Genomic DNA, 24,677 nt, shown 5'->3' with positions numbered 1-24,677 from the left:
AATGATAAAAAGGATTGCATTGAGATATACCAGACAATGGGGACGAGAGGAGATAAATTTGGCCATATTGAAAATAAATGTATATTTCAAAAACAAAAATAACAAACATTATAGCCCACAAAGAATTTCATCCTCGAACATAGTAACTTCGATATCCTAATAGTTAATGTAATGAAGAAAAATTACATTATCTTTAAAACTTTTTTTCAGACTTATGATAAAAAAAAATATAGGATCGTACTCATGTAGCCATACCTTGACTTGACGTTAATTATATCGATAACCGAAGATGCTGCTACTCGAGCCAAAACTTTACTAACCAATTCATTCGGAAACGTTTCGATTCTTGAAACCTCACGTTGAGTTTCCTTGCAGGAATATTGTCCGGATAATCTTTTCTTAATTCTTGGCATGATTGCAGGCTTCAAGTTTTTCTTGTTTTATGCTTATTTCCACGTTGTAATCTTGAGAGATGGGAGTTTGCTCAGAAGAAATAAGAACAAGATTTGGATGGAAAAATATAATAAAGATCATTGTTATTTATAGTAATCAATAATTTCATGTATCCTAGTCCTTCATGGATTCTGCATGAAATTCTATTTGAGTTAGAAAAGCGAAGCAATTGACCTTTTTCAGATTTTTTTTATGTGGCAAGATCTGTTCACTCTTGATTTTATTTCCATATATGTATTTTTCGTGTTTCATTAATTTCACTAAATAAGAAATATAGATTAATATACACCAGTTTTAACAATTTAGAAAAGTAGATACCTTTTTTTTTTTTACAGCAAAAACTTGTAATTTTATTGAGAAAGATCAAGAGTTACAAGATTTACTAGCCACAGAGGAAACTCGCCATTCTTCTAGACAAAGGATGAGTGGGAGCAAGAAGAAAAATGAGCAATACTGTGGGCCATATTATTAGCCAATCTATTCTCATAAGTAAGACTTGACACTACCGGCTTCTGGACCAGATCTTTGATTACCGAAGCCCGTAATCCTACATAGCTAATGTCATCCTTAAAGGTCGTGACTGCTTGCACTGCCAATAAGGAATCTGTTGTAACTTGGACATCATGGATATGTTTGTCATATAATAACTTGATACCTGCATGAACTGCCTCTAGTTCTCCCATAAGCACTGATATTGGTTTCGAAATTTGTTTCCCAAAGGCCAGGAGTAGTCTACCTTGGTTGTCTCGTAGTGCTCCACCTATACTGTATCGATTCAGGTGTTCATTGAAGCATGCAACAACATTCATCTTTAAATCATTTGCTTCTGGTGGCTTCCATTTGCTGGTCAGAGCTCGCCCTTGGGGAGGACTTCGAGGAGTCGATTTAGCAGCTTGGAATTCGGTTAGAAAGGTATTGCTCCAAGTAATTACCCTTTCATTGAGTAGCCCGTCATTGCCATGTAGGATCTTTAGCCTTTCTTTCCATACTGCCCAGGATAGTATAGCAAAATTTTCAAAATTCTTATGGGATAATTGTTCGCTCATCCAACAGCACAAGTCCATCGTGCAGGCTCTTTTGACAGATTTTAGCATTGAGTAATATTCTGTCTCCTTCCATCGCTTCTTGACAGCCTCACAAAAAAATAATGAGTGGCATGTAGAATCATGTTGGGAATAGCATAAGTAACACTGCCCACTAACTGGCACATGATGGTGGAGTAGATTTAGGTTTGTGGGAATGATATCATGGGCTACCCGCCACCAAAAAATGCGTACCTTCGGGGGTATGGAGAGGCTCCAGATAAAGGACCACCATTTTTGCATTGAATGCTCTGATTGGTTCCCCGGGGGTGAAAAAAGACCTCTCTGTAGACGATAACCATCCCTCGCGGAGCAGTGACCTTTCGTATCAAAACGCCAAAATCTGGTATCACCAGTATGTTGAGCAAGAAGAGGAGTCTGTATTATTTTCTCGGCAATGAATGGATTGAAGTTGTGCAATATCGCCGAAGTGTCCCAAACTCCATTTATAATCAAGGACTCTACTTTCGCATCATTCTGCCATGTTTCATTGGGAATGCATAATTTTGATGTCAAACCTGGAACCCAATTATCCTCAAAGATTCTTATTGAGTGTCCATTTCCAACTCGCCAAATCAATCCCTTATCAAGAATTTCTCTGCTCCAGACAAGAGATCTCCAAATAAATGACGGATTGGTACCTGTCCCTGCGGTCATAATATCTCCATGTCGAAAGTACCGTCCCTTAAGGACTTTGGTTGCTAGGGATTCAGGATTTCGCAATAGTCTCCAGAATTGATTGGCCAACAGTGCTCGGTTAAATTCATCCATTTTTCGAAAGCCGAGTCCTCCCCTAATTTTCGGTTTGCATAGAAAATCCCAAGTTTTCCAGTGCAATTTCCTCTTTCCATTCTCCACTCCCCACCAGAAATTTGCACATTCTTTCTCGATCTCATCACAGATTGACTTAGGAATTCTGAAGCAGGACATAGCATAAGTAGGGATAGATTGGAGTACAGATTTGATAAGTAATTCCTTTCCCCCGACCGAGAAACATTTATGTCCCCATCCTTGGGTTCTCTTAACCACTCTGTCCACCAGATATCGGAATTGGAGTCTCTTGCTTCTCAGCGAAACCGTGGGTAGTCCCAAGTAGATATCATGTCTTTGAACTACTGGAATGGTCAAAACCATTTTGATTGACTCAATAAGAGATGAGTTGGTATTTGGGCTAAAGGATAGCGCTGACTTATCATAGTTAATCAACTGACCCGATGCTCTTTCATAGGCATGTAGACATTCTTTAACACGAGCCCCTTCTTCCAACGAAGCCCTGAAGAACACCAAACTATCGTCCGCAAAGAAAAGATGAGAAACCGATGGACTAGATGAAGCAACACGCACACCCCGGATCCACCCTCTTGCCTCATACGAAGTAAATAGAGCAGATAAACCGTATGCACATAAAACAAATAGATAAGGTGATAACGGATCTCCTTGTCTCAGTCCTCGTGTAGGGATTATGGGCCCTACAAGTAGATACCTTTTTTTTTATAATTTTTGTGTAAAAAATAAATATTATTTTATTAAGATATGATATACATAGATTTAGATAATATTTATTGAGATAGTTTGAACTTTTATAAAAATTATTGATAACTTGAAGAAAAAATCGAAAAAAAAAAATATATAGATATACAAAAACTACTAATGAACTCAGACAATGTAAAGAAATTTTGATGTCACATTAACGTACGAAAATTAGTTAGTATAACGTGCTTAAATTTAATAATATAATATAAATGAATAACTATTTTGATTTCATAATATAATTGATGATAAATAAAAAAATATCCCAATAAAAATACAAAAATAATCGACCTTCTTTTAATTAAAACAATATCATAAAAATAATTTTAATATAGAATATATAACTATCATATTTTAATAATATATTCATTTATATTATTTTTATTTTCAGTTTTTAAATAATCGTATCATTTCTAATATAAAAAAAATTTAAAATTAAAAAAATATTTTTAAACTCAACTATTTTCAAATTTATAATACTCTGTATACTTATCACACAAACATAACATTAAAAAAAATATCATAAATGTTAGGTATTTATTTAGAAAAGTAGTTAAGATATTTTTCATTAAATGGAAAAAAAAAAACAAAATTATAATTGGAGAAGGGTATTTTTGTCAAATTCAATTAATGTAACCATGTTATATCACTGACACACGTATAATGATATAAATAGCACATATGGATATATAATATGGATGATTTCATTGTTACAATCCAACAAACAAATTCAATCCACTTTTTAAAAATCATACCAAATATAAATAATTAGTCTTACAATCTTGTTTATTCCTATGTGTCAGTTTAATTTTTTTTATCATATTGTACACCCTCTCACTCATCCAATCTCATGAAGAACCAAATAACGCCTACTAATTATAACAAGAATTGCACTGAGATATAGGGGACGAGAGGGGATAAATTTGGCCATATTGAAAATAAATGTATATTTCAAAAACAAAAATAACAAACATTATAGGCCACAAAGAATTTCATCCTCGAGCTCGAACATAGTAACTTCGATATGCAACTAAAGCTCACTGCACTGCCTAGACAAATCCCAGATCATGTAGATATACATTACAAAACATACTAAACAAAGGTTTACTGAGATATGAAACAGACCACCGTCAAGAATTCTAGGGATGTACAGACCTCGGTCATCATCGGGTACATGTCCCAGCTTCCATTTCTAATCCTTTGACGACGCATCTGGATCAATGTCTTTTTGAATGGATGATGCCTTCACGTCCCCAGCTTGTTGATGCAGCTGCATAGAGGGTTGTGGCTGCTGCTGAAATTGGTGCATCTGGTGCTTTTGAAACTGATTCTGTTGCTTCTGGGAATGTAATTGGAGCTGCTGTAATTGTTGAGCTGTTAATAATGCATGCATAGCTTGGTTGTTACTATAGTAAGGCTTTTCGGTTCCATAGGTTGATGCAGGAAAATTCAGCATAGGTCCACCATTTGGAATCGTCTGTCCTGTCAGCACCTTAAGAAGCTGAACCTCCTCCTTCAGGGCATCATTTAACGCTGGTTTAATGGATATAAAAGACATCAATCAGCATCAAACAACAAATTCTGGAAAGTAAATAGATTTGAGCATGCATAGGAGCTTTTAAAATGCAACTCGAATTAAAGTTCCTACGGGAGTAAGTAGTTAAGAGGTTCTGAAACATACCATCTTGCAACTGCACTTGTTGTTCCATAGTTTGTAACCGCGGTTTGAGCTCATTGTTTTCTACAGTAAGACCATGTGTATCTCTCTGTTGATTAAATATTAGAAGTGAACATGATGCTTACTGATCTTGGTTATAAAATATTTAACAAGAGTGAGAAAAACATAAAGGCGATAAAACAAGAACAGAGAAGCATCGGCCTTTCTCCCCTTTTCTTAGACGAGGGAAATAAACAAGAAACCTGCTCGTGAAGAATGTCAAATACGTACATGTTTGTTGCATGAGTGGAAGTTAAAAGTTTTTCACCACAAAGAACAGACATAGCTCCAGGTGCGTATGTTTGCTACACCACAATAAATTTAAGAATGCCAATGCTAGGCTTAACACAACAAACGATTCTTGGATGTCAGCAGCTCTAATGTTTAAATTCACCCATATTTTAATTCCGATACATTTACTTGCTTTCCATTTCATGGGAGGAATCTGCAGTTGGAATAAAAAGGAAACGTAAAAATCACCCGCAATAAGGTCAACTGAGCAGACAAGGAAGTTGCTTCAGTTTGCAAAGTTTGGACTTTCCTTTCAAGCTCAGCAATATATCTCATCTTCCGTTCCTTTGACCTCGCTGCTGACTGCCTATTTGCCCAAATCCTATCAGGAGCCACAAAAGAGACGGAAGTTAAAAAACAATCAAATTAAATTAAATTTTCTTTTTTCCAAGAAAATATTTGAAGTAAATGCCTACATACTAGATTGCAACATAACAGTTTTGGGAAATATAAATTGGTAGTTTTGGTTACCCGGAAGGAATTGAAACGCAGCACAATAATTTCAAATCAATTTCATTTTTCTTTCTTTGGCAATCTAACAAATTTAGACATTGATAGCGAAATAATACTTTGTTGAATACAAGGGATGTAAAGTAATATGATACATGGAACTTCTTAATCTATTCACACGAGAAGGGCTAGAATGACATGTCATGTGTCAGGCCCAAAGGACAAACAACATTAGCAACCCAGAATATGCAGGTGCAGACAGAAAAGTGATACAAAAGTTTCATCTCATGTAATCATATGATAGAGATTTACGAAACAAAATTCAACATTGGTAAATATCAATAAAAATGTGAAACAATAGCTATCATTAAGCACAAAATTTCGCACCAAACCTAAGGCATGGCCCTTAACTAAAAAATTTGTAAGAATTGTGTCAAAAGAAAATCAATAATAAAAATTTTGAGGGGTTTAAAAGTTTCAAGATTCTATACATATAAACATTGTGAGTTATGGAGTGGGGTGGATCATTTACCGCAGATGGAATGGTGAAATCTGATTAATAATGCGTGGAACCATGGTGGTGGCATTACCATCTTGTTAGAATAATGTTAACTTTTTATATATAGTATTTTGCAGCCTTTTATCTGCTAGAAATGCGAAGGTTCAGCTGACAGCGCCGACACCATATCAAAATCTTGATGAGATAGAGAATTGCAAGACCAAGAAGTGCCGCGAGCTCTATTTTGGCTGAATTTATAAAGCTGTCTAATGTTTAACATATCAGGCACTGATTCCTATGTATACATTCACAAAAGTTTGAAGTTCTTTTGTGATTTATTACAATTTGTTTAAAGTTTAGTTATCTTATTTATGTTATCTGTATGGCTATGTATCATTTCTTTTTTCAGGAAGGCGATGATTGTGTTGCCTATGGAACCCTGAAATATGATAAGCAAAACCAATGTTGACTGAAGAATGTGATGGTTTAGTATTTGTGACTAATCAAGTACCATTGAGTTTTAATTAAGAACTTGTGATTTTCTGATTGTCTAGCCTGAAATGTAAGTTACTGTGCTATTGTTACTCGTGATTCTCAAAAGGAAAAAAAAAAACATCACTAAAATTCTGTGTAGGAATTTTGTTGTTTTGGCTCCCATTAATTTATATTTGTTCCGTCCCCCATCAGTTCAAGTTGTGGCAGAAATGTTTCTTCTATGGGAAAGCAGATAAAGACATCCTACTACTCCTAGTGATACACCAACTGATGACCATCTCGTTTGTGTTTTTAACAATTGTGACATGTTATTTTACCAGGTATGTAGCACGGAAAAAGTACCAGGTGTTGGATGATCACCCATTTGTGGAGGCAATTAACAAGTTTACTGATATGATGACTGCTACAATGTCAGACCTGGTTAGAAACACTGGCAGCCGCGATGAGGATATATCAAGCATGATCAAGCAAGTGTTTGGTGAATTGGGGCTGCTTCCAAATCTCACTGCGGAAGAAAGAGTCGTTGCAACTGAGAACTGGTGGAAAAACCAAACAAAATGGCTCTCTTCTACATCCTTCCGCAGGAAGCAAGACTTCTTCTAGTGAGGAGGCTTCTGAAATCTACCTAACATCGATATCTTGTATGCTATGTTCTCAGCTGATACCAAGACTTACTCTATAGTGAGGAAGCTTTTGAAATATCTAATCATGAATATATGAGTGTATATCACAGAATGTACTCAAATTTCTACAAATAAAGATGTATCTTAAAGACATTTTTCAGGAAATAATGTATCTTTAATCTTTTAGGATCTAAATATCCATACATCCGACTGATCAAAATATGACTAAAGCTAACATTAAAGTCACGTTAGTTACATTAAAGTCTTACCAAATCCTCAATTGAAAAAACCGCAAATAGCACTGATCTCCCTATCAACACAACAAGCTTGGCACTGCAACTTTGCATCCATATCCCTCCACCCAGATCTCCAGCGATTTCGATGTGGCGTTTTGCAGAAGATGGGCTGCTGGTTTAAGATGGGATTCTTCACCCACATTCGCCTCAGAGATTCCATCAAATTTTTCCGGTGCGAAATCAATTTTCGTCTCATCGATGCGGACTTCTGCATGTTACTAATGATTTCAATACCCTTGTCTTTAAACTTGTCATCATCGTTCAAAATTAGTATTATGCAAGTGACATAAAGTGCCCCAATGTGACTTGACTTCATAGCCTTGTGTAGTTGGTTGCAAGCCGATTCAAGATCCACCCCATTAAAGTAGTCCACCTGAATCAAGAAATTTGAAAATTAATTAATTAATCGGCATCATTCAACATATATAATATACATGATCATTATCTCATAGAATCCAACAATTATCCAATCATTGAACTAAACAAACTTACCACCGCTTGTCGATACAACAATTCGGGATTTTCCGATTTCCAGCACTTGTTCAAGAAAGCATGCTGTTCTTCACTCAGAGGCGTCCAGGAATCTGTACACAGATTGTCCAGAGACACGTGATGGTAGACATGCGAATCTTCGCCAATTTCTTTGAATGTTTTACAACTGTATTTTCCATACCCCAAAAAAAAAATTGAAAAATCAAAGCGAATTTAATTAAAGAAACTACAACATGAGACGAAAAAATTCAAAACCCGTAAGGGTTATTGGTCTATTTCCATGATTCGAATGTCATATATATTAATATTAGCAGATATGGCGGAAGCCATTGAAGAAGAAAAGATAACTCGTTCTTGCCTGTCAAGTGCGAGTGGGATATGTGTATTATTCACGTGTATCCTAATAATTAATGTAACGAAGAAAAATTACTTTATCTTTAAAACTCTTTTTAAGACTTATGATAAAAAAAAAAAAAAAAAACATAGGATCGTGTTCATGTAGCCATACCTCGACTTGGCGTTGATTATATCGATAACCGAAGATGCTGCTACTCGAGCCAAAACTTCACTAACCAATTCATTCGGAAACGTTTCGATTCTTGAAACCTCACGTTGAGTTTTCTTGCAGGAACATTGTCCGGATAATCTCTTCTTAATTCTTGGCATGATTGCAGGCTTCAAGTTTTTCTTGTTTTAAGCTTATTTCCACGTTTTAATCTTGAGAGATGTGAGTTTTCTCAGAAGAAACAAGAACAAAAATTGGATGGAAAAATATAATAAAGATGATTCTTATTTATAGTAATCAATAATTTCATGTGTCCGAGTCTTTCAAGGATTCTGCATGGAAATCTATTTGGATTAGAAAAGCTAAGAAATTGATCATTTTCAGATTTTTTTTTTCATGTGACAAGATTTGTGGGACTCTTAATTTTATTTCCATATATGTATTTTTAGTGTTTCATTAATTTCATTAAATAAGATCAAATATAGATTAATACACACTTTATAATTCATAGTTTCAACAGTTTAGAAAAGTAGATACTTTTTTTATAATTTTTGTGTAAAAAAAATATTATTTTATTAAGATATGATATACATAGATTTAGATGAGATTTATTGAGATAGTTTGAAAATTTAGATAAGATTTATTGATAACTTGAAGAAAAAATCGAAAAAAGATAGACAGATATATACAAAAATTACTAATAAACTCATACAATGTAAAGAAATGTACAAAAATTAGTTAGTATAATATGATTAAATTTAATAATATAATATAAAAAAATAACTATTTTAATTTTTTAATATAATTGATGATAAATAAAAAATACCCCCATAAAAATACAAAAATAATCGGCCTTCTTTTAATTAAAACAATATCATAAAAATAATTTTAATATATTTATAGAATATATAACTATCATATTTTAATAAAATATTCATTTATTTTTATTTAATTTTTTCAGTTTTTAAATAATCATTTCTAATATAAAAATTATTATTATTTTTATTATATAAAAATATTTTTAAACTCAACTATTTTCAATTTAATAATACTCTATATACTTATCACACAAACATAACATTAAAAAAAAAATTTAACATGTATATAGGCATCACGGGTAAAAAAAAAATCATAAATGTTAGGTATTTATTTAGAAATGTTGATTTTCATTAAATGAAAAATATATATATAATTCGAGATGGGTATTTTTGTCAAATTCAATTAATGTAACCATGTTATACCACTGAAACACGTATAATGATATAAATAGCACAGATGGATATATGATATGGATGGTTTCATCGTTACAATCCAACAAAGAAATTCAATCCACTTTTTAAAAATCATACCAAACATAAATAATTAGTCATGCAATCTTGTTTATTCCTATGTATCAGTTTATTTTTTTATCCTATTGTACATCCTCTCACTCATCCAATCTCAAGAACCAAATAACGCCTACTAATGATAAAAAGGATTGCATTGAGATATACCAGACAATGGGGACGAGAGGAGATAAATTTGGCCATATTGAAAATAAATGTATATTTCAAAAACAAAAATAACAAACATAATAACCCAAAAAGAATTTCATCCTCGAACATAGTAACTTCGATATCCTAATAATTAATGTAATGAAGAAATATTACATTATCTTTAAAACCTTTTTTCAGACTTATGATAAAAAAACAAAAAAAAAAAACCACAGGATCGTGCTCATATAGCCATACCTCGACTTGACGTTAATTATATCGATAACCGAAGATGCTGCTACTCGAGCCAAAACTTTACTAACCAATTCATTCGGAAACGTTTCGATTCTTGAAACCTCACGTTGAGTTTCCTTGCCGGAATATTGTCCGGATAATCTTTTCTTAATTCTTGGCATGATTGCAGGCTTCAAGTTTTTCTTGTTTTATGCTTATTTCCACGTTGTAATCTTGAGAGATGAGAGTTTGCTCAGAAGAAATAAGAACAAGATTTGGATGGAAAAATATAATAAAGATCATTGTTATTTATAGTAATCAATAATTTCATGTATCCTAGTCCTTCATGGATTCTGCATGAAATTCTATTTGAGTTAGAAAAGCGAAGCAATTGACCTTTTTCAGATTTTTTTTTATGTGGCAAGATCTGTTCACTCTTGATTTTATTTCCATATATGTATTTTTCGTGTTTCATTAATTTCACTAAATAAGAAATATAGATTAATATAAACCAGTTTTAACAATTTAGAAAAGTAGATACCTTTTTTTATATAATTTTTGTGTAAAAAATAAATATTATTTTATTAAGATATGATATACATAGATTTAGATAATATTTATTGAGATAGTTTGAACTTTTATAAAAATTATTGATAACTTGAAGAAAAAATCGAAAAAAAAAATATATAGATATACAAAAACTACTAATGAACTCAAACAATGTAAAGAAATTTTGATGTCACATTAACGTACGAAAATTAGTTAGTATAACGTGCTTAAATTTAATAATATAATATAAATGAATAACTATTTTGATTTCATAATATAATTGATGATAAATAAAAAAATATCCCAATAAAAATACAAAAATAATCGACCTTCTTTTAATTAAAACAATATCATAAAAATAATTTTAATATAGAATATATAACTATCATATTTTAATAATATATTCATTTATATAATTTTTATTTTCAGTTTTTAAATAATCGTATCATTTTAATATAAAAAAAATTTAAAATTAAAAAAATATTTTTAAACTCAACTATTTTCAAATTTATAATACTCTGTATACTTATCACACAAACATAACATTAAAAAAATATCATAAATGTTAGGTATTTATTTAGAAAAGTAGTTAAGATATTTTTCATTAAATGGAAAAAAAAAAAACAAAATTATAATTGGAGAAGGGTATTTTTGTCAAATTCAATTAATGTAACCATGTTATATCACTGACACACGTATAATGATATAAATAGCACATATGGATATATAATATGGATGATTTCATTGTTACAATCCAACAAACAAATTCAATCCACTTTTTAAAAATCATACCAAATATAAATAATTAGTCTTACAATCTTGTTTATTCCTATGTATCAGTTTAATTTTTTTTATCATATTGTACACCCTCTCACTCATCCAATCTCATGAAGAACCAAATAACGCCTACTAATTATAACAAGAATTGCACTGAGATATAGGGGACGAGAGGGGATAAATTTGGCCATATTGAAAATAAATGTATATTTCAAAAACAAAAATAACAAACATTATAGGCCACAAAGAATTTCATCCTCGAGCTCGAACATAGTAACTTCGATATGCAACTAAAGCTCACTGCACTGCCTAGACAAATCCCAGATCATGTAGATATACATTACAAAACATACTAAACAAAGGTTTACTGAGATATGAAACAGACCACCGTCAAGAATTCTAGGGATGTACAGACCTCGGTCATCATCGGGTACATGTCCCAGCTTCCATTTCTAATCCTTTGACGACGCATCTGGATCAATGTCTTTTTGAATGGATGATGCCTTCACGTCCCCAGCTTGTTGATGCAGCTGCATAGAGGGTTGTGGCTGCTGCTGAAATTGGTGCATCTGGTGCTGTTGAAACTGATTCTGTTGCTCCTGGGAATGTAATTGGAGCTGCTGTAATTGTTGAGCTGTTAATAATGCATGCATAGCTTGGTTGTTACTATAGTAAGGCTTTTCGGTTCCATAGGTTGATGCAGGAAAATTCAGCATAGGTCCACCATTTGGAATCGTCTGTCCTGTCAGCACCTTAAGAAGCTGAACCTCCTCCTTCAGGGCATCATTTAACGCTGGTTTAATGGATATAAAAGACATCAATCAGCATCAAACAACAAATTCTGGAAAGTAAATAGATTTGAGCATGCATAGGAGCTTTTAAAATGCAACTCGAATTAAAGTTCCTACGTGAGTAAGTAGTTAAGAGGTTCTGAAACATACCATCTTGCAACTGCACTTGTTGTTCCATAGTTTGTAACCGCGGTTTGAGCTCATTGTTTTCTACAGTAAGACCATGTGTGTCTCTCTGTTGATTAAATATTAGAAGTGAACATGATGCTTACTGATCTTGGTTATAAAATATTTAACAAGAGTGAGAAAAACATAAAGGCGATAAAACAAGAACAGAGAAGCATCGGCCTTTCTCCCCTTTTCTTAGACGAGGGAAATAAACAAGAAACCTGCTCGTGAAGAATGTCAAATACGTACATGTTTGTTGCATGAGTGGAAGTTAAAAGTTTTTCACCACAAAGAACAGACATAGCTCCAGGTGCGTATGTTTGCTACACCACAATAAATTTAAGAATGCCAATGCTAGGCTTAACACAACAAACGATTCTTGGATGTCAGCAGCTCTAATGTTTAAATTCACCCATATTTTAATTCCGATACATTTACTTGCTTTCCATTTCATGGGAGGAATCTGCAGTTGGAATAAAAAGGAAACGTAAAAATCACCCGCAATAAGGTCAACTGAGCAGACAAGGAAGTTGCTTCAGTTTGCAAAGTTTGGACTTTCCTTTCAAGCTCAGCAATATATCTCATCTTCCGTTCCTTTGACCTCGCTGCTGACTGCCTATTTGCCCAAATCCTATCAGGAGCCACAAAAGAGACAGAAGTTAAAAAACAATCAAATTAAATTAAATTTTCTTTTTTCCAAGAAAATATTTGAAGTAAATGCCTACATACTAGATTACAACATAACAGTTTTGGGAAATATAAATTGGTAGTTTTGGTTACCCGGAAGGAATTGAAACGCAGCACAATAATTTCAAATCAATTTCATTTTTCTTTCTTTGGCAATCTAACAAATTTAGACATTGATAGCGAAATAATACTTTGTTGAATACAAGGGATGTAAAGTAATCTGATACATGGAACTTCTTAATCTATTCACACGAGAAGGGCTAGAATGACATGTCATGTGTCAGGCACAAAGGACAAACAACATTAGCAACCCAGAATATGCAGGTGCAGACAGAAAAGTGATACAAAAGTTTCATCTCATGTAATCATATGATAGAGATTTACGAAACAAAATTCAACATTGGTAAATATCAATAAAAATGTGAAACAATAGCTATCATTAAGCACAAAATTTCGCACCAAACCTAAGGCATGGCCCTTAACTAAAAAATTTGTAAGAATTGTGTCAAAAGAAAATCAATAATAAAAATTTTGAGGGGTTTAAAAGTTTCAAGATTCTATACATATAAACATTGTGAGTTATGGAGTGGGGTGGATCATTTACCGCAGATGGAATGGTGAAATCTGATTAATAATGCGTGGAACCATGGTGGTGGCATTACCATCTTGTTAGAATAATGTTAACTTTTTATATATAGTATTTTGCAGCCTTTTATCTGCTAGAAATGCGAAGGTTCAGCTGACAGCGCCGACACCATATCAAAATCTTGATGAGATAGAGAATTGCAAGACCAAGAAGTGCCGCGAGCTCTATTTTGGCTGAATTTATAAAGCTGTCTAATGTTTAACATATCAGGCACTGATTCCTATGTATACATTCGCAAAAGTTTGAAGTTCTTTTGTGATTTATTACAATTTGTTTAAAGTTTAGTTATCTTATTTATGTTATCTGTATGGCTATGTATCATTTCTTTTTTCAGGAAGGCGATGATTGTGTTGCCTATGGAACCCTGAAATATGATAAGCAAAACCAATGTTGACTGAAGAATGTGATGGTTTAGTATTTGTGACTAATCAAGTACCATTGAGTTTTAATTAAGAACTTGTGATTTTCTGATTGTCTAGCCTGAAATGTAAGTTACTGTGCTATTGTTACTCGTGATTCTCAAAAGGAAAAAAAAAACATCACTAAAATTCTGTGTAGGAATTTTGTTGTTTTGGCCCCCATTAATTTATATTTGTTTCGTCCCCCATCAGTTCAAGTTGTGGCAGAAATGTTTCTTCTATGGGAAAGCAGATAAAGACATCCTACTACTCCTAGTGATACACCAACTTATGACCATCTCGTTTGTGTTTTTAACAATTGTGACATGTTATTTTACCAGGTATGTAGCACGGAAAAAGTACCAGGTGTTGGATGATCACCCATTTGTGGAGGCAATTAACAAGTTTACTGATATGATGACTGCTACAATGTCAGACCTGGTTAGAAACACTGGCAGCCGCGATGAGGATATATCAAGCATGATCAAGCAAGTGTTTGGTGAATTGGGGCTGCTTCCAAATCTCACTGCGGAAGAAAGAGTCGTTGCAACTGAGAACTGGTGGAAAAACCAAACAAAATGGCTCTCTTCTACATCCTTCCGCAGGAAGCAAGACTTCTTCTAGTGAGGAGGCTTCTGAAATCTACCTAACATCGATATCTTGTATGCTATGTTCTCAGCTGATACCAAGACTTACTCTATAGTGAGGAAGCTTTTGAAATATCTAATCATGAATATATGAGTGTATATCACAGAATGTACTCAAATTTCTACAAATAAAGATGTATCTTAAAGACATTTTTCAGGAAATAATGTATCTTTAATCTTTTAGGATCTAAATATCCATACATCCGACTGATCAAAATATGACTAAAGCTAACATTAAAGTCACGTTAGTTACATTAAAGTCTTACCAAATCCTCAATTGAAAAAACCGCAAATAGCACTGATCTCCCTATCAACACAACAAGCTTGGCACTGCAACTTTGCATCCATATCCCTCCACCCAGATCTCCAGCGATTTCGATGTGGCGTTTTGCAGAAGATGGGCTGCTGGTTTAAGATGGGATTCTTCACCCACATTCGCCTCAGAGATTCCATCAAATTTTTCCGGTGCGAAATCAATTTTCGTCTCATCGATGCGGACTTCTGCATGTTACTAATGATTTCAATACCCTTGTCTTTAAACTTGTCATCATCGTTCAAAATTAGTATTATGCAAGTGACATAAAGTGCCCCAATGTGACTTGACTTCATAGCCTTGTGTAGTTGGTTGCAAGCCGATTCAAGATCCACCCCATTAAAGTAGTCCACCTGAATCAAGAAATTTGAAAATTAATTAATTAATCGGCATCATTCAACATATATAATATACATGATCATTATCTCATAGAATCCAACAATTATCCAATCATTGAACTAAACAAACTTACCACCGCTTGTCGATACAACAATTCGGGATTTTCCGATTTCCAGCACTTGTTCAAGAAAGCATGTTGTTCTTCACTCAGAGGCGTCCAGGAATCTGTACACAGATTGTCCAGAGACACGTGATGGTAGACATGCGAATCTTCGCCAATTTCTTTGAATGTTTTACAACTGTATTTTCCATACCCCAAAAAAAAAAATTGAAAAATCAAAGCGAATTTAATTAAAGAAACTACAACATGAGACAAAAAAATTCAAAACCCGTAAGGGTTATTGGTCTATTTCCATGATTCGAATGTCATATATATTAATATTAGCAGATATGGCGGAAGCCATTGAAGAAGAAAAGATAACTCGTTCTTACCTGTCAAGTGCGAGTGGGATATGTGTATTATTTACGTGTATCCTAATAATTAATGTAACGAAGAAAAATTACTTTATCTTTAAAACCCTTTTTAAGACTTATGATAAAAAAAAAAAAAAAAAAACCATAGGATCGTGTTCATGTAGCCATACGTCGATTTGGCGTTGATTATATCGATAACCGAAGATGCTGCTACTCGAGCCAAAACTTCACTAACCAATTCATTCGGAAACGTTTCGATTCTTGAAACCTCACGTTGAGTTTTCTTGCAGGAACATTGTCCGGATAATCTCTTCTTAATTCTTGGCATGATTGCAGGCTTCAAGTTTTTCTTGTTTTATGCTTATTTCCACGTTTTAATCTTGAGATATGTGAGTTTTCTCAGAAGAAACAAGAACAAAAATTGGATGGAAAAATATAATAAAGATGATTCTTATTTATAGTAATCAATAATTTCATGTGTCCGAGTCTTTCAAGGATTCTGCATGGAAATCTATTTGGGTTAGAAAAGCTAAGAAATTGATCATTTTCAGATTTTTTTTTTCATGTGACAAGATTTGTGGGACTCTTAATTTTATTTCCATATATGTATTTTTAGTGTTTCATTAATTTCATTAAATAAGATCAAATATAGATTAATATACACTTTATAATTCATAGTTTCAACAGTTTAGAAAAGTAGATACTTTTTTTTATAATTTTTGTGTAAAAAAAATATTATTTTATTAAGATATGATATCCATAGATTTAGATGAGATTTATTGAGATAGTTTGAAAATTTAGATAAGATTTATTGATAACTTGAAGAAAAAATCGAAAAAAGATAGACAGATATATACAAAAATTACTAATAAACTCATACAATGTAAAGAAATGTACAAAATTAGTTAGTATAATATGATTAAATTTAATAATATAATATAAAAGAATAATTATTTTAATTTCTTAATATAATTGATGATAAATAAAAAATACCCCCATAAAAATACAAAAATAATCGGCCTTCTTTTAATTAAAACAATATCATAAAAATAATTTTAATATATTTATAGAATATATAACTATCATATTTTAATAAAATATTCATTTATTTTTATTTAATTTTTTCAGTTTTTAAATAATCATTTCTAATATAAAAATTATTAATATTTTTATTATATAAAAATATTTTTAAACTCAACTATTTTCAATTTAATAATACTCTATATACTTATCACACAAACATAACATTAAAAAAAATTTAACATGTATATAGGCATCACGGGTAAAAAAAAAATCATAAATGTTAGGTATTTATTTAGAAAAGTTGCTTTTCATTAAATGAAAAATATATATATAATTCGAGATGGGTATTTTTGTCAAATTCAATTAATGTAACCATGTTATACCACTGAAACACGTGTAATGATATAAATAGCACAGATGGATATATGATATGGATGGTTTCATCGTTACAATCCAACAAAGAAATTCAATCCACATTTTAAAAATCATACCAAACATAAATAATTAGTCATGCAATCTTGTTTATTCATATGTATCAGTTTATTTTTTTATCCTATTGTACATCCTCTCACTCATCCAATCTCAAGAACCAAATAACGCCTACTAATGATAAAAAGGATTGCAGTGAGATATACCAGACAATGGGGACGAGAGGAGATAAATTTGGCCATATTGAAAATAAATGTATATTTCAAAAACAAAAATAACAAACATTATAACCCAAAAAGAATTTCATTCTCGAACATAGTAACTTCGATATCCTAATAATTAATGTAATGAAGAAAAATTACATTATCTTTAAAACCTTTTTTCAGACTTATGATAAAAAAACAAAAAAAAAAAAACCACAGGATCGTGCTCATATAGCCATACCTCGACTTGACGTTAATTATATCGATAACCGAAGATGCTGCTACTCGAGCCAAAACTTCACTAACCAATTCATTCGGAAACGTTTCGATTCTTGAAACCTCACGTTGAGTTTCCTTGCAGGAATATTGTTCGGATAATCTCTTCTTAATTCTTGGCATGATTGCAGGGTTCAAGTTTTTCTTTGTTTTATGCTTATTTCCACGTTGTAATCTTGAGAGATGGGAGTTTGCTCAGAAGAAATAAGAACAAGATTTGGATGGAAAAATATAATAAAGATCACTGTTATTTATATTAATCAATAATTTCATGTGTCCTAGTCCTTTATGGATTCTACATGAAATTCTATTTGAGTTAGAAAAGCGAAGCAATTGACCTTTTTCAGATTTTTTTTTTATGTGACAAGATCTGTTCACTCTTGATTTTATTTTCATATATGTATTTTTCGTGTTTCATTAATTTCATTAAATAAGAAATATAGATTAATATACACCAGTTTTAACAATTTAGAAAAGTAGATACCTTTTTTTATATAATTTTTGTGTAAAAAATAAATATTATTTTATTAAGATATGATATACATAGATTTAGATAATATTTATTAAGATAGTTTGAACTTTTATAAAAATTATTGATAACTTGAAGAAAAAATCGAAAAAAAAATATATATAGATATACAAAAACTATTAATGAACTCAAACAATGTAAAGAAATTTTGATGTCACATTAACGTACGAAAATTAGTTAGTATAACGTGCTTAAATTTAATAATATAATATAAATGAATAACTATTTTGATTTCATAATATAATTGATGATAAATAAAAAAATATCCCAATAAAAATACAAAAATAATCGACCTTCTTTTAATTAAAACAATATCATAAAAATAATTTTAATATAGCTATATAACTATCATATTTTAATAATATATTCATTTATATTATTTTTATTTTCAGTTTTTAAATAATCGTATCATTTCTAATATAAAAAAAAATTAAAATTAAAAAAATATTTTTAAACTCAACTATTTTCAATTTTATAATACTCTGTATACTTATCACACAAACATAACATTAAAAAAATATCATAAATGTTAGATATTTATTTAGAAAAGTAGTTAAGATATTTTTCATTAAATGGAAAAAAAAAAAAACAAAATTATAATTGGAGAAGGGTATTTTTGTCAAATTCAATTAATGTAACCATGTTATATCACTGACACACGTATAATGATATAAATAGCACATATGGATATATAATATGGATGATTTCATTGTTACAATCCAACAAACAAATTCAATCCACTTTTTAAAAATCATACCAAATATAAATAATTAGTCTTACAATCTTGTTTATTCCTATGTATCAGTTTAATTTTTTTTTTATCATATTGAACACCCTCTCACTCATCCAATCTCATGAAGAACCAAATAACGCCTACTAATTATAACAAGAATTGCACTGAGATATAGGGGACGAGAGGGGATAAATTTGGCCATATTGAAAATAAATGTATATTTCAAAAACAAAAATAACAAACATTATAGGCCACAAAGAATTTCATCCTCGAGCTCGAACATAGTAACTTCGATATGCAACTAAAGCTCACTGCACTGCCTAGACAAATCCCAGATCATGTAGATATACATTACAAAACATACTAAACAAAGGTTTACTGAGATATGAAACAGACCACCGTCAAGAATTCTAGGGATGTACAGACCTCGGTCATCATCGGGTACATGTCCCAGCTTCCATTTCTAATCCTTTGACGACGCATCTGGATCAATGTCTTTTTGAATGGATGATGCCTTCACGTCCCCAGCTTGTTGATGCAGCTGCATAGAGGGTTGTGGCTGCTGCTGAAATTGGTGCATCTGGTGCTTTTGAAACTGATTCTGTTGCTTCTGGGAATGTAATTGGAGCTGCTGTAATTGTTGAGCTGTTAATAATGCATGCATAGCTTGGTTGTTACTATAGTAAGGCTTTTCGGTTCCATAGGTTGATGCAGGAAAATTCAGCATAGGTCCACCATTTGGAATCGTCTGTCCTGTCAGCACCTTAAGAAGCTGAACCTCCTCCTTCAGGGCATCATTTAACGCTGGTTTAATGGATATAAAAGACATCAATCAGCATCAAACAACAAATTCTGGAAAGTAAATAGATTTGAGCATGCATAGGAGCTTTTAAAATGCAACTCGAATTAAAGTTCCTACGGGAGTAAGTAGTTAAGAGGTTCTGAAACATACCATCTTGCAACTGCACTTGTTGTTCCATAGTTTGTAACCGCGGTTTGAGCTCATTGTTTTCTACAGTAAGACCATGTGTATCTCTCTGTTGATTAAATATTAGAAGTGAACATGATGCTTACTGATCTTGGTTATAAAATATTTAACAAGAGTGAGAAAAACATAAAGGCGATAAAACAAGAACAGAGAAGCATCGGCCTTTCTCCCCTTTTCTTAGACGAGGGAAATAAACAAGAAACCTGCTCGTGAAGAATGTCAAATACGTACATGTTTGTTGCATGAGTGGAAGTTAAAAATTTTTCACCACAAAGAACAGACATAGCTCCAGGTGCGTATGTTTGCTACACCACAATAAATTTAAGAATGCCAATGCTAGGCTTAACACAACAAACGATTCTTGGATGTCAGCAGCTCTAATGTTTAAATTCACCCATATTTTAATTCCGATACATTTACTTGCTTTCCATTTCATGGGAGGAATCTGCAGTTGGAATAAAAAGGAAACGTAAAAATCACCCGCAATAAGGTCAACTGAGCAGACAAGGAAGTTGCTTCAGTTTGCAAAGTTTGGACTTTCCTTTCAAGCTCAGCAATATATCTCATCTTCCGTTCCTTTGACCTCGCTGCTGACTGCCTATTTGCCCAAATCCTATCAGGAGCCACAAAAGAGACAGAAGTTAAAAAACAATCAAATTAAATTAAATTTTCTTTTTTCCAAGAAAATATTTGAAGTAAATGCCTACATACTAGATTACAACATAACAGTTTTGGGAAATATAAATTGGTAGTTTTGGTTACCCGGAAGGAATTGAAACGCAGCACAATAATTTCAAATCAATTTCATTTTTCTTTCTTTGGCAATCTAACAAATTTAGACATTGATAGCGAAATAATACTTTGTTGAATACAAGGGATGTAAAGTAATCTGATACATGGAACTTCTTAATCTATTCACACGAGAAGGGCTAGAATGACATGTCATGTGTCAGGCCCAAAGGACAAACAACATTAGCAACCCAGAATATGCAGGTGCAGACAGAAAAGTGATACAAAAGTTTATCTCATGTAATCATATGATAGAGATTTACGAAACAAAATTCAACATTGGTAAATATCAATAAAAATGTGAAACAATAGCTATCATTAAGCACAAAATTTCGCACCAAACCTAAGGCATGGCCCTTAACTAAAAAATATGTAAGAATTGTGTCAAAAGAAAATCAATAATAAAAATTTTGAGGGGTTTAAAAGTTTCAAGATTCTATACATATAAACATTGTGAGTTATGGAGTGGGGTGGATCATTTACCGCAGATGGAATGGTGAAATCTGATTAATAATGCGTGGAACCATCATGGTGGTGGCATTACCATCTTGTTAGAATAATGTTAACTTTTTATATATAGTATTTTGCAGCCTTTTATCTGCTAGAAATGCGAAGGTTCAGCTGACAGCGCCGACACCATATCAAAATCTTGATGAGATAGAGAATTGCAAGACCAAGAAGTGCCGCGAGCTCTATTTTGGCTGAATTTATAAAGCTGTCTAATGTTTAACATATCAGGCACTGATTCCTATGTATACATTCACAAAAGTTTGAAGTTCTTTTGTGATTTATTACAATTTGTTTAAAGTTTAGTTATCTTATTTATGTTATCTGTATGGCTATGTATCATTTCTTTTTTCAGGAAGGCGATGATTGTGTTGCCTATGGAACCCTGAAATATGATAAGCAAAACCAATGTTGACTGAAGAATGTGATGGTTTAGTATTTGTGACTAATCAAGTACCATTGAGTTTTAATTAAGAACATGTAATTTTCTGATTGTCTAGCCTGAAATGTAAGTTACTGTGCTATTGTTACTCGTGATTCTCAAAAGGAAAAAAAAAACATCACTAAAATTCTGTGTAGGAATTTTGTTGTTTTGGCTCCCATTAATTTATATTTGTTCCGTCCCCCATCAGTTCAAGTTGTGGCAGAAATGTTTCTTCTATGGGAAAGCAGATAAAGACATCCTACTACTCCTAGTGATACACCAACTTATGACCATCTCGTTTGTGTTTTTAACAATTGTGACATGTTATTTTACCAGGTATGTAGCACGGAAAAAGTACCAGGTGTTGGATGATCACCCATTTGTGGAGGCAATTAACAAGTTTACTGATATGATGACTGCTACAATGTCAGACCTGGTTAGAAACACTGGCAGCCGCGATGAGGATATATCAAGCATGATCAAGCAAGTGTTTGGTGAATTGGGGCTGCTTCCAAATCTCACTGCGGAAGAAAGAGTCGTTGCAACTGAGAACTGGTGGAAAAACCAAACAAAATGGCTCTCTTCTACATCCTTCCGCAGGAAGCAAGACTTCTTCTAGTGAGGAGGCTTCTGAAATCTACCTAACATCGATATCTTGTATGCTATGTTCTCAGCTGATACCAAGACTTACTCTATAGTGAGGAAGCTTTTGAAATATCTAATCATGAATATATGAGTGTATATCACAGAATGTACTCAAATTTCTACAAATAAAGATGTATCTTAAAGACATTTTTCAGGAAATAATGTATCTTTAATCTTTTAGGATCTAAATATCCATACATCCGACTGATCAAAATATGACTAAAGCTAACATTAAAGTCACGTTAGTTACATTAAAGTCTTACCAAATCCTCAATTGAAAAAACCGCAAATAGCACTGATCTCCCTATCAACACAACAAGCTTGGCACTGCAACTTTGCATCCATATCCCTCCACCCAGATCTCCAGCGATTTCGATGTGGCGTTTTGCAGAAGATGGGCTGCTGGTTTAAGATGGGATTCTTCACCCACATTCGCCTCAGAGATTCCATCAAATTTTTCCGGTGCGAAATCAATTTTCGTCTCATCGATGCGGACTTCTGCATGTTACTAATGATTTCAATACCCTTGTCTTTAAACTTGTCATCATCGTTCAAAATTAGTATTATGCAAGTGACATAAAGTGCCCCAATGTGACTTGACTTCATAGCCTTGTGTAGTTGGTTGCAAGCCGATTCAAGATCCACCCCATTAAAGTAGTCCACCTGAATCAAGAAATTTGAAAATTAATTAATTAATCGGCATCATTCAACATATATAATATACATGATCATTATCTCATAGAATCCAACAATTATCCAATCATTGAACTAAACAAACTTACCACCGCTTGTCGATACAACAATTCGGGATTTTCCGATTTCCAGCACTTGTTCAAGAAAGCATGTTGTTCTTCACTCAGAGGCGTCCAGGAATCTGTACACAGATTGTCCAGAGACACGTGATGGTAGACATGCGAATCTTCGCCAATTTCTTTGAATGTTTTACAACTGTATTTTCCATACCCCAAAAAAAAAAATTGAAAAATCAAAGCGAATTTAATTAAAGAAACTACAACATGAGACAAAAAAATTCAAAACCCGTAAGGGTTATTGGTCTATTTCCATGATTCGAATGTCATATATATTAATATTAGCAGATATGGCGGAAGCCATTGAAGAAGAAAAGATAACTCGTTCTTACCTGTCAAGTGCGAGTGGGATATGTGTATTATTTACGTGTATCCTAATAATTAATGTAACGAAAAAAAATTACTTTATCTGTAAAACCCTTTTTAAGACTTATGATAAAAAAAAAAAAAAAAAAACCATAGGATCGTGTTCATGTAGCCATACGTCGATTTGGCGTTGATTATATCGATAACCGAAGATGCTGCTACTCGAGCCAAAACTTCACTAACCAATTCATTCGGAAACGTTTCGATTCTTGAAACCTCACGTTGAGTTTTCTTGCAGGAACATTGTCCGGATAATCTCTTCTTAATTCTTGGCATGATTGCAGGCTTCAAGTTTTTCTTGTTTTATGCTTATTTCCACGTTTTAATCTTGAGAGATGTGAGTTTTCTCAGAAGAAACAAGAACAAAAATTGGATGAAAAAATATAATAAAGATGATTCTTATTTATAGTAATCAATAATTTCATGTGTCCGAGTCTTTCAAGGATTCTGCATGGAAATCTATTTGGGTTAGAAAAGCTAAGAAATTGATCATTTTCAGATTTTTTTTTCATGTGACAAGATTTGTGGGACTCTTAATTTTATTTCCATATATGTATTTTTAGTGTTTCATTAATTTCATTAAATAAGATCAAATATAGATTAATATACACTTTATAATTCATAGTTTCAACAGTTTAGAAAAGTAGATATTTTTTTTATAATTTTTGTGTAAAAAAAATATTATTTTATTAAGATATGATATCCATAGATTTAGATGAGATTTATTGAGATAGTTTGAAAATTTAGATAAGATTTATTGATAACTTGAAGAAAAAATCGAAAAAAGATAGACAGATATATACAAAAATTACTAATAAACTCATACAATGTAAAAAAATGTACAAAAATTTGTTAGTATAATATGATTAAATTTAATAATATAATATAAAAGAATAACTATTTTAATTTTTAATATAATTGATGATAAATAAAAAATACCCCCATAAAAATACAAAAATAATCGGCCATCTTTTAATTAAAACAATATCATAAAAATAATTTTAATATATTTATAGAATATATAACTA

The 24,677-nt window shown here is 32.2% G+C and overlaps 5 protein-coding genes and 1 long non-coding RNA gene across 8 annotated transcripts; all 6 read right to left on the bottom strand.

Annotated features, from left to right (window-relative positions):
• Nucleotides 1-3,995: 3,995 nt before the first annotated feature.
• LOC142547525 (putative transcription factor PosF21) lies at nucleotides 3,996-8,251 on the bottom strand. 2 transcript variants are annotated; one of them, XM_075655880.1, is made up of 5 exons: nucleotides 7,929-8,251; nucleotides 6,935-7,809; nucleotides 5,263-5,395; nucleotides 4,747-4,831; nucleotides 3,996-4,598 (listed from the first exon to the last, which is right to left on the bottom strand). In XM_075655880.1, the coding sequence occupies exons 2-5, from the start codon at nucleotides 6,976-6,978 to the stop codon at nucleotides 4,258-4,260; spliced, it is 603 nt and encodes a 200-aa protein (XP_075511995.1). In that variant the 5' UTR covers nucleotides 6,979-7,809; nucleotides 7,929-8,251; the 3' UTR covers nucleotides 3,996-4,257. The 2 variants fall into 2 exon arrangements, with proteins under 2 accessions (XP_075511995.1, XP_075511996.1); XM_075655881.1 differs by having other exon boundaries at nucleotides 7,410-7,809; nucleotides 7,929-8,248.
• On the bottom strand, nucleotides 7,417-8,594 carry LOC142544394 (F-box protein At2g35280-like). Its single transcript, XM_075651448.1, has 3 exons — nucleotides 8,437-8,594; nucleotides 7,929-8,094; nucleotides 7,417-7,809 (listed from the first exon to the last, which is right to left on the bottom strand). Exons 1-3 carry the CDS (start codon nucleotides 8,592-8,594, stop codon nucleotides 7,417-7,419), a joined length of 717 nt encoding a protein of 238 aa, XP_075507563.1.
• A 3,061-nt stretch (nucleotides 8,595-11,655) lies between these two features.
• On the bottom strand, nucleotides 11,656-12,478 carry LOC142547522 (putative transcription factor PosF21). The gene is made up of 2 exons (XM_075655878.1): nucleotides 12,407-12,478; nucleotides 11,656-12,258 (listed from the first exon to the last, which is right to left on the bottom strand). Exons 1-2 carry the CDS (start codon nucleotides 12,432-12,434, stop codon nucleotides 11,918-11,920), a joined length of 369 nt encoding a protein of 122 aa, XP_075511993.1. The 5' UTR covers nucleotides 12,435-12,478; the 3' UTR covers nucleotides 11,656-11,917.
• A 15-nt stretch (nucleotides 12,479-12,493) lies between these two features.
• Nucleotides 12,494-15,925, bottom strand: LOC142547523 (uncharacterized). The gene is made up of 3 exons (XR_012820686.1): nucleotides 15,588-15,925; nucleotides 15,069-15,468; nucleotides 12,494-13,055 (listed from the first exon to the last, which is right to left on the bottom strand). It is a non-coding gene; the product is annotated as an uncharacterized LOC142547523 (long non-coding RNA).
• Nucleotides 15,926-19,322: 3,397 nt separating this feature from the next.
• Nucleotides 19,323-23,600, bottom strand: LOC142547521 (putative transcription factor PosF21). Of its 2 annotated transcripts, XM_075655876.1 has the most exons (5): nucleotides 23,257-23,600; nucleotides 22,738-23,137; nucleotides 20,590-20,722; nucleotides 20,074-20,158; nucleotides 19,323-19,925 (listed from the first exon to the last, which is right to left on the bottom strand). In XM_075655876.1, the coding sequence occupies exons 3-5, from the start codon at nucleotides 20,674-20,676 to the stop codon at nucleotides 19,585-19,587; spliced, it is 513 nt and encodes a 170-aa protein (XP_075511991.1). In that variant the 5' UTR covers nucleotides 20,677-20,722; nucleotides 22,738-23,137; nucleotides 23,257-23,600; the 3' UTR covers nucleotides 19,323-19,584. The 2 variants fall into 2 exon arrangements, with proteins under 2 accessions (XP_075511991.1, XP_075511990.1); XM_075655875.1 differs by lacking the exons at nucleotides 22,738-23,137; nucleotides 23,257-23,600 and adding an exon at nucleotides 22,263-22,724.
• Nucleotides 22,745-23,925, bottom strand: LOC142544392 (putative F-box protein At1g67623). Its single transcript, XM_075651447.1, has 3 exons — nucleotides 23,741-23,925; nucleotides 23,257-23,422; nucleotides 22,745-23,137 (listed from the first exon to the last, which is right to left on the bottom strand). Exons 1-3 carry the CDS (start codon nucleotides 23,923-23,925, stop codon nucleotides 22,745-22,747), a joined length of 744 nt encoding a protein of 247 aa, XP_075507562.1.
• Nucleotides 23,926-24,677: the final 752 nt, after the last annotated feature.

Source organism: Primulina tabacum, chromosome 5 (genome assembly GCF_025594145.1).
Source record: "Primulina tabacum isolate GXHZ01 chromosome 5, ASM2559414v2, whole genome shotgun sequence".
Taxonomy (NCBI): Eukaryota; Viridiplantae; Streptophyta; class Magnoliopsida; order Lamiales; family Gesneriaceae; genus Primulina; species Primulina tabacum.
This window is presented reverse-complemented; position numbering and strand designations above follow the sequence as displayed.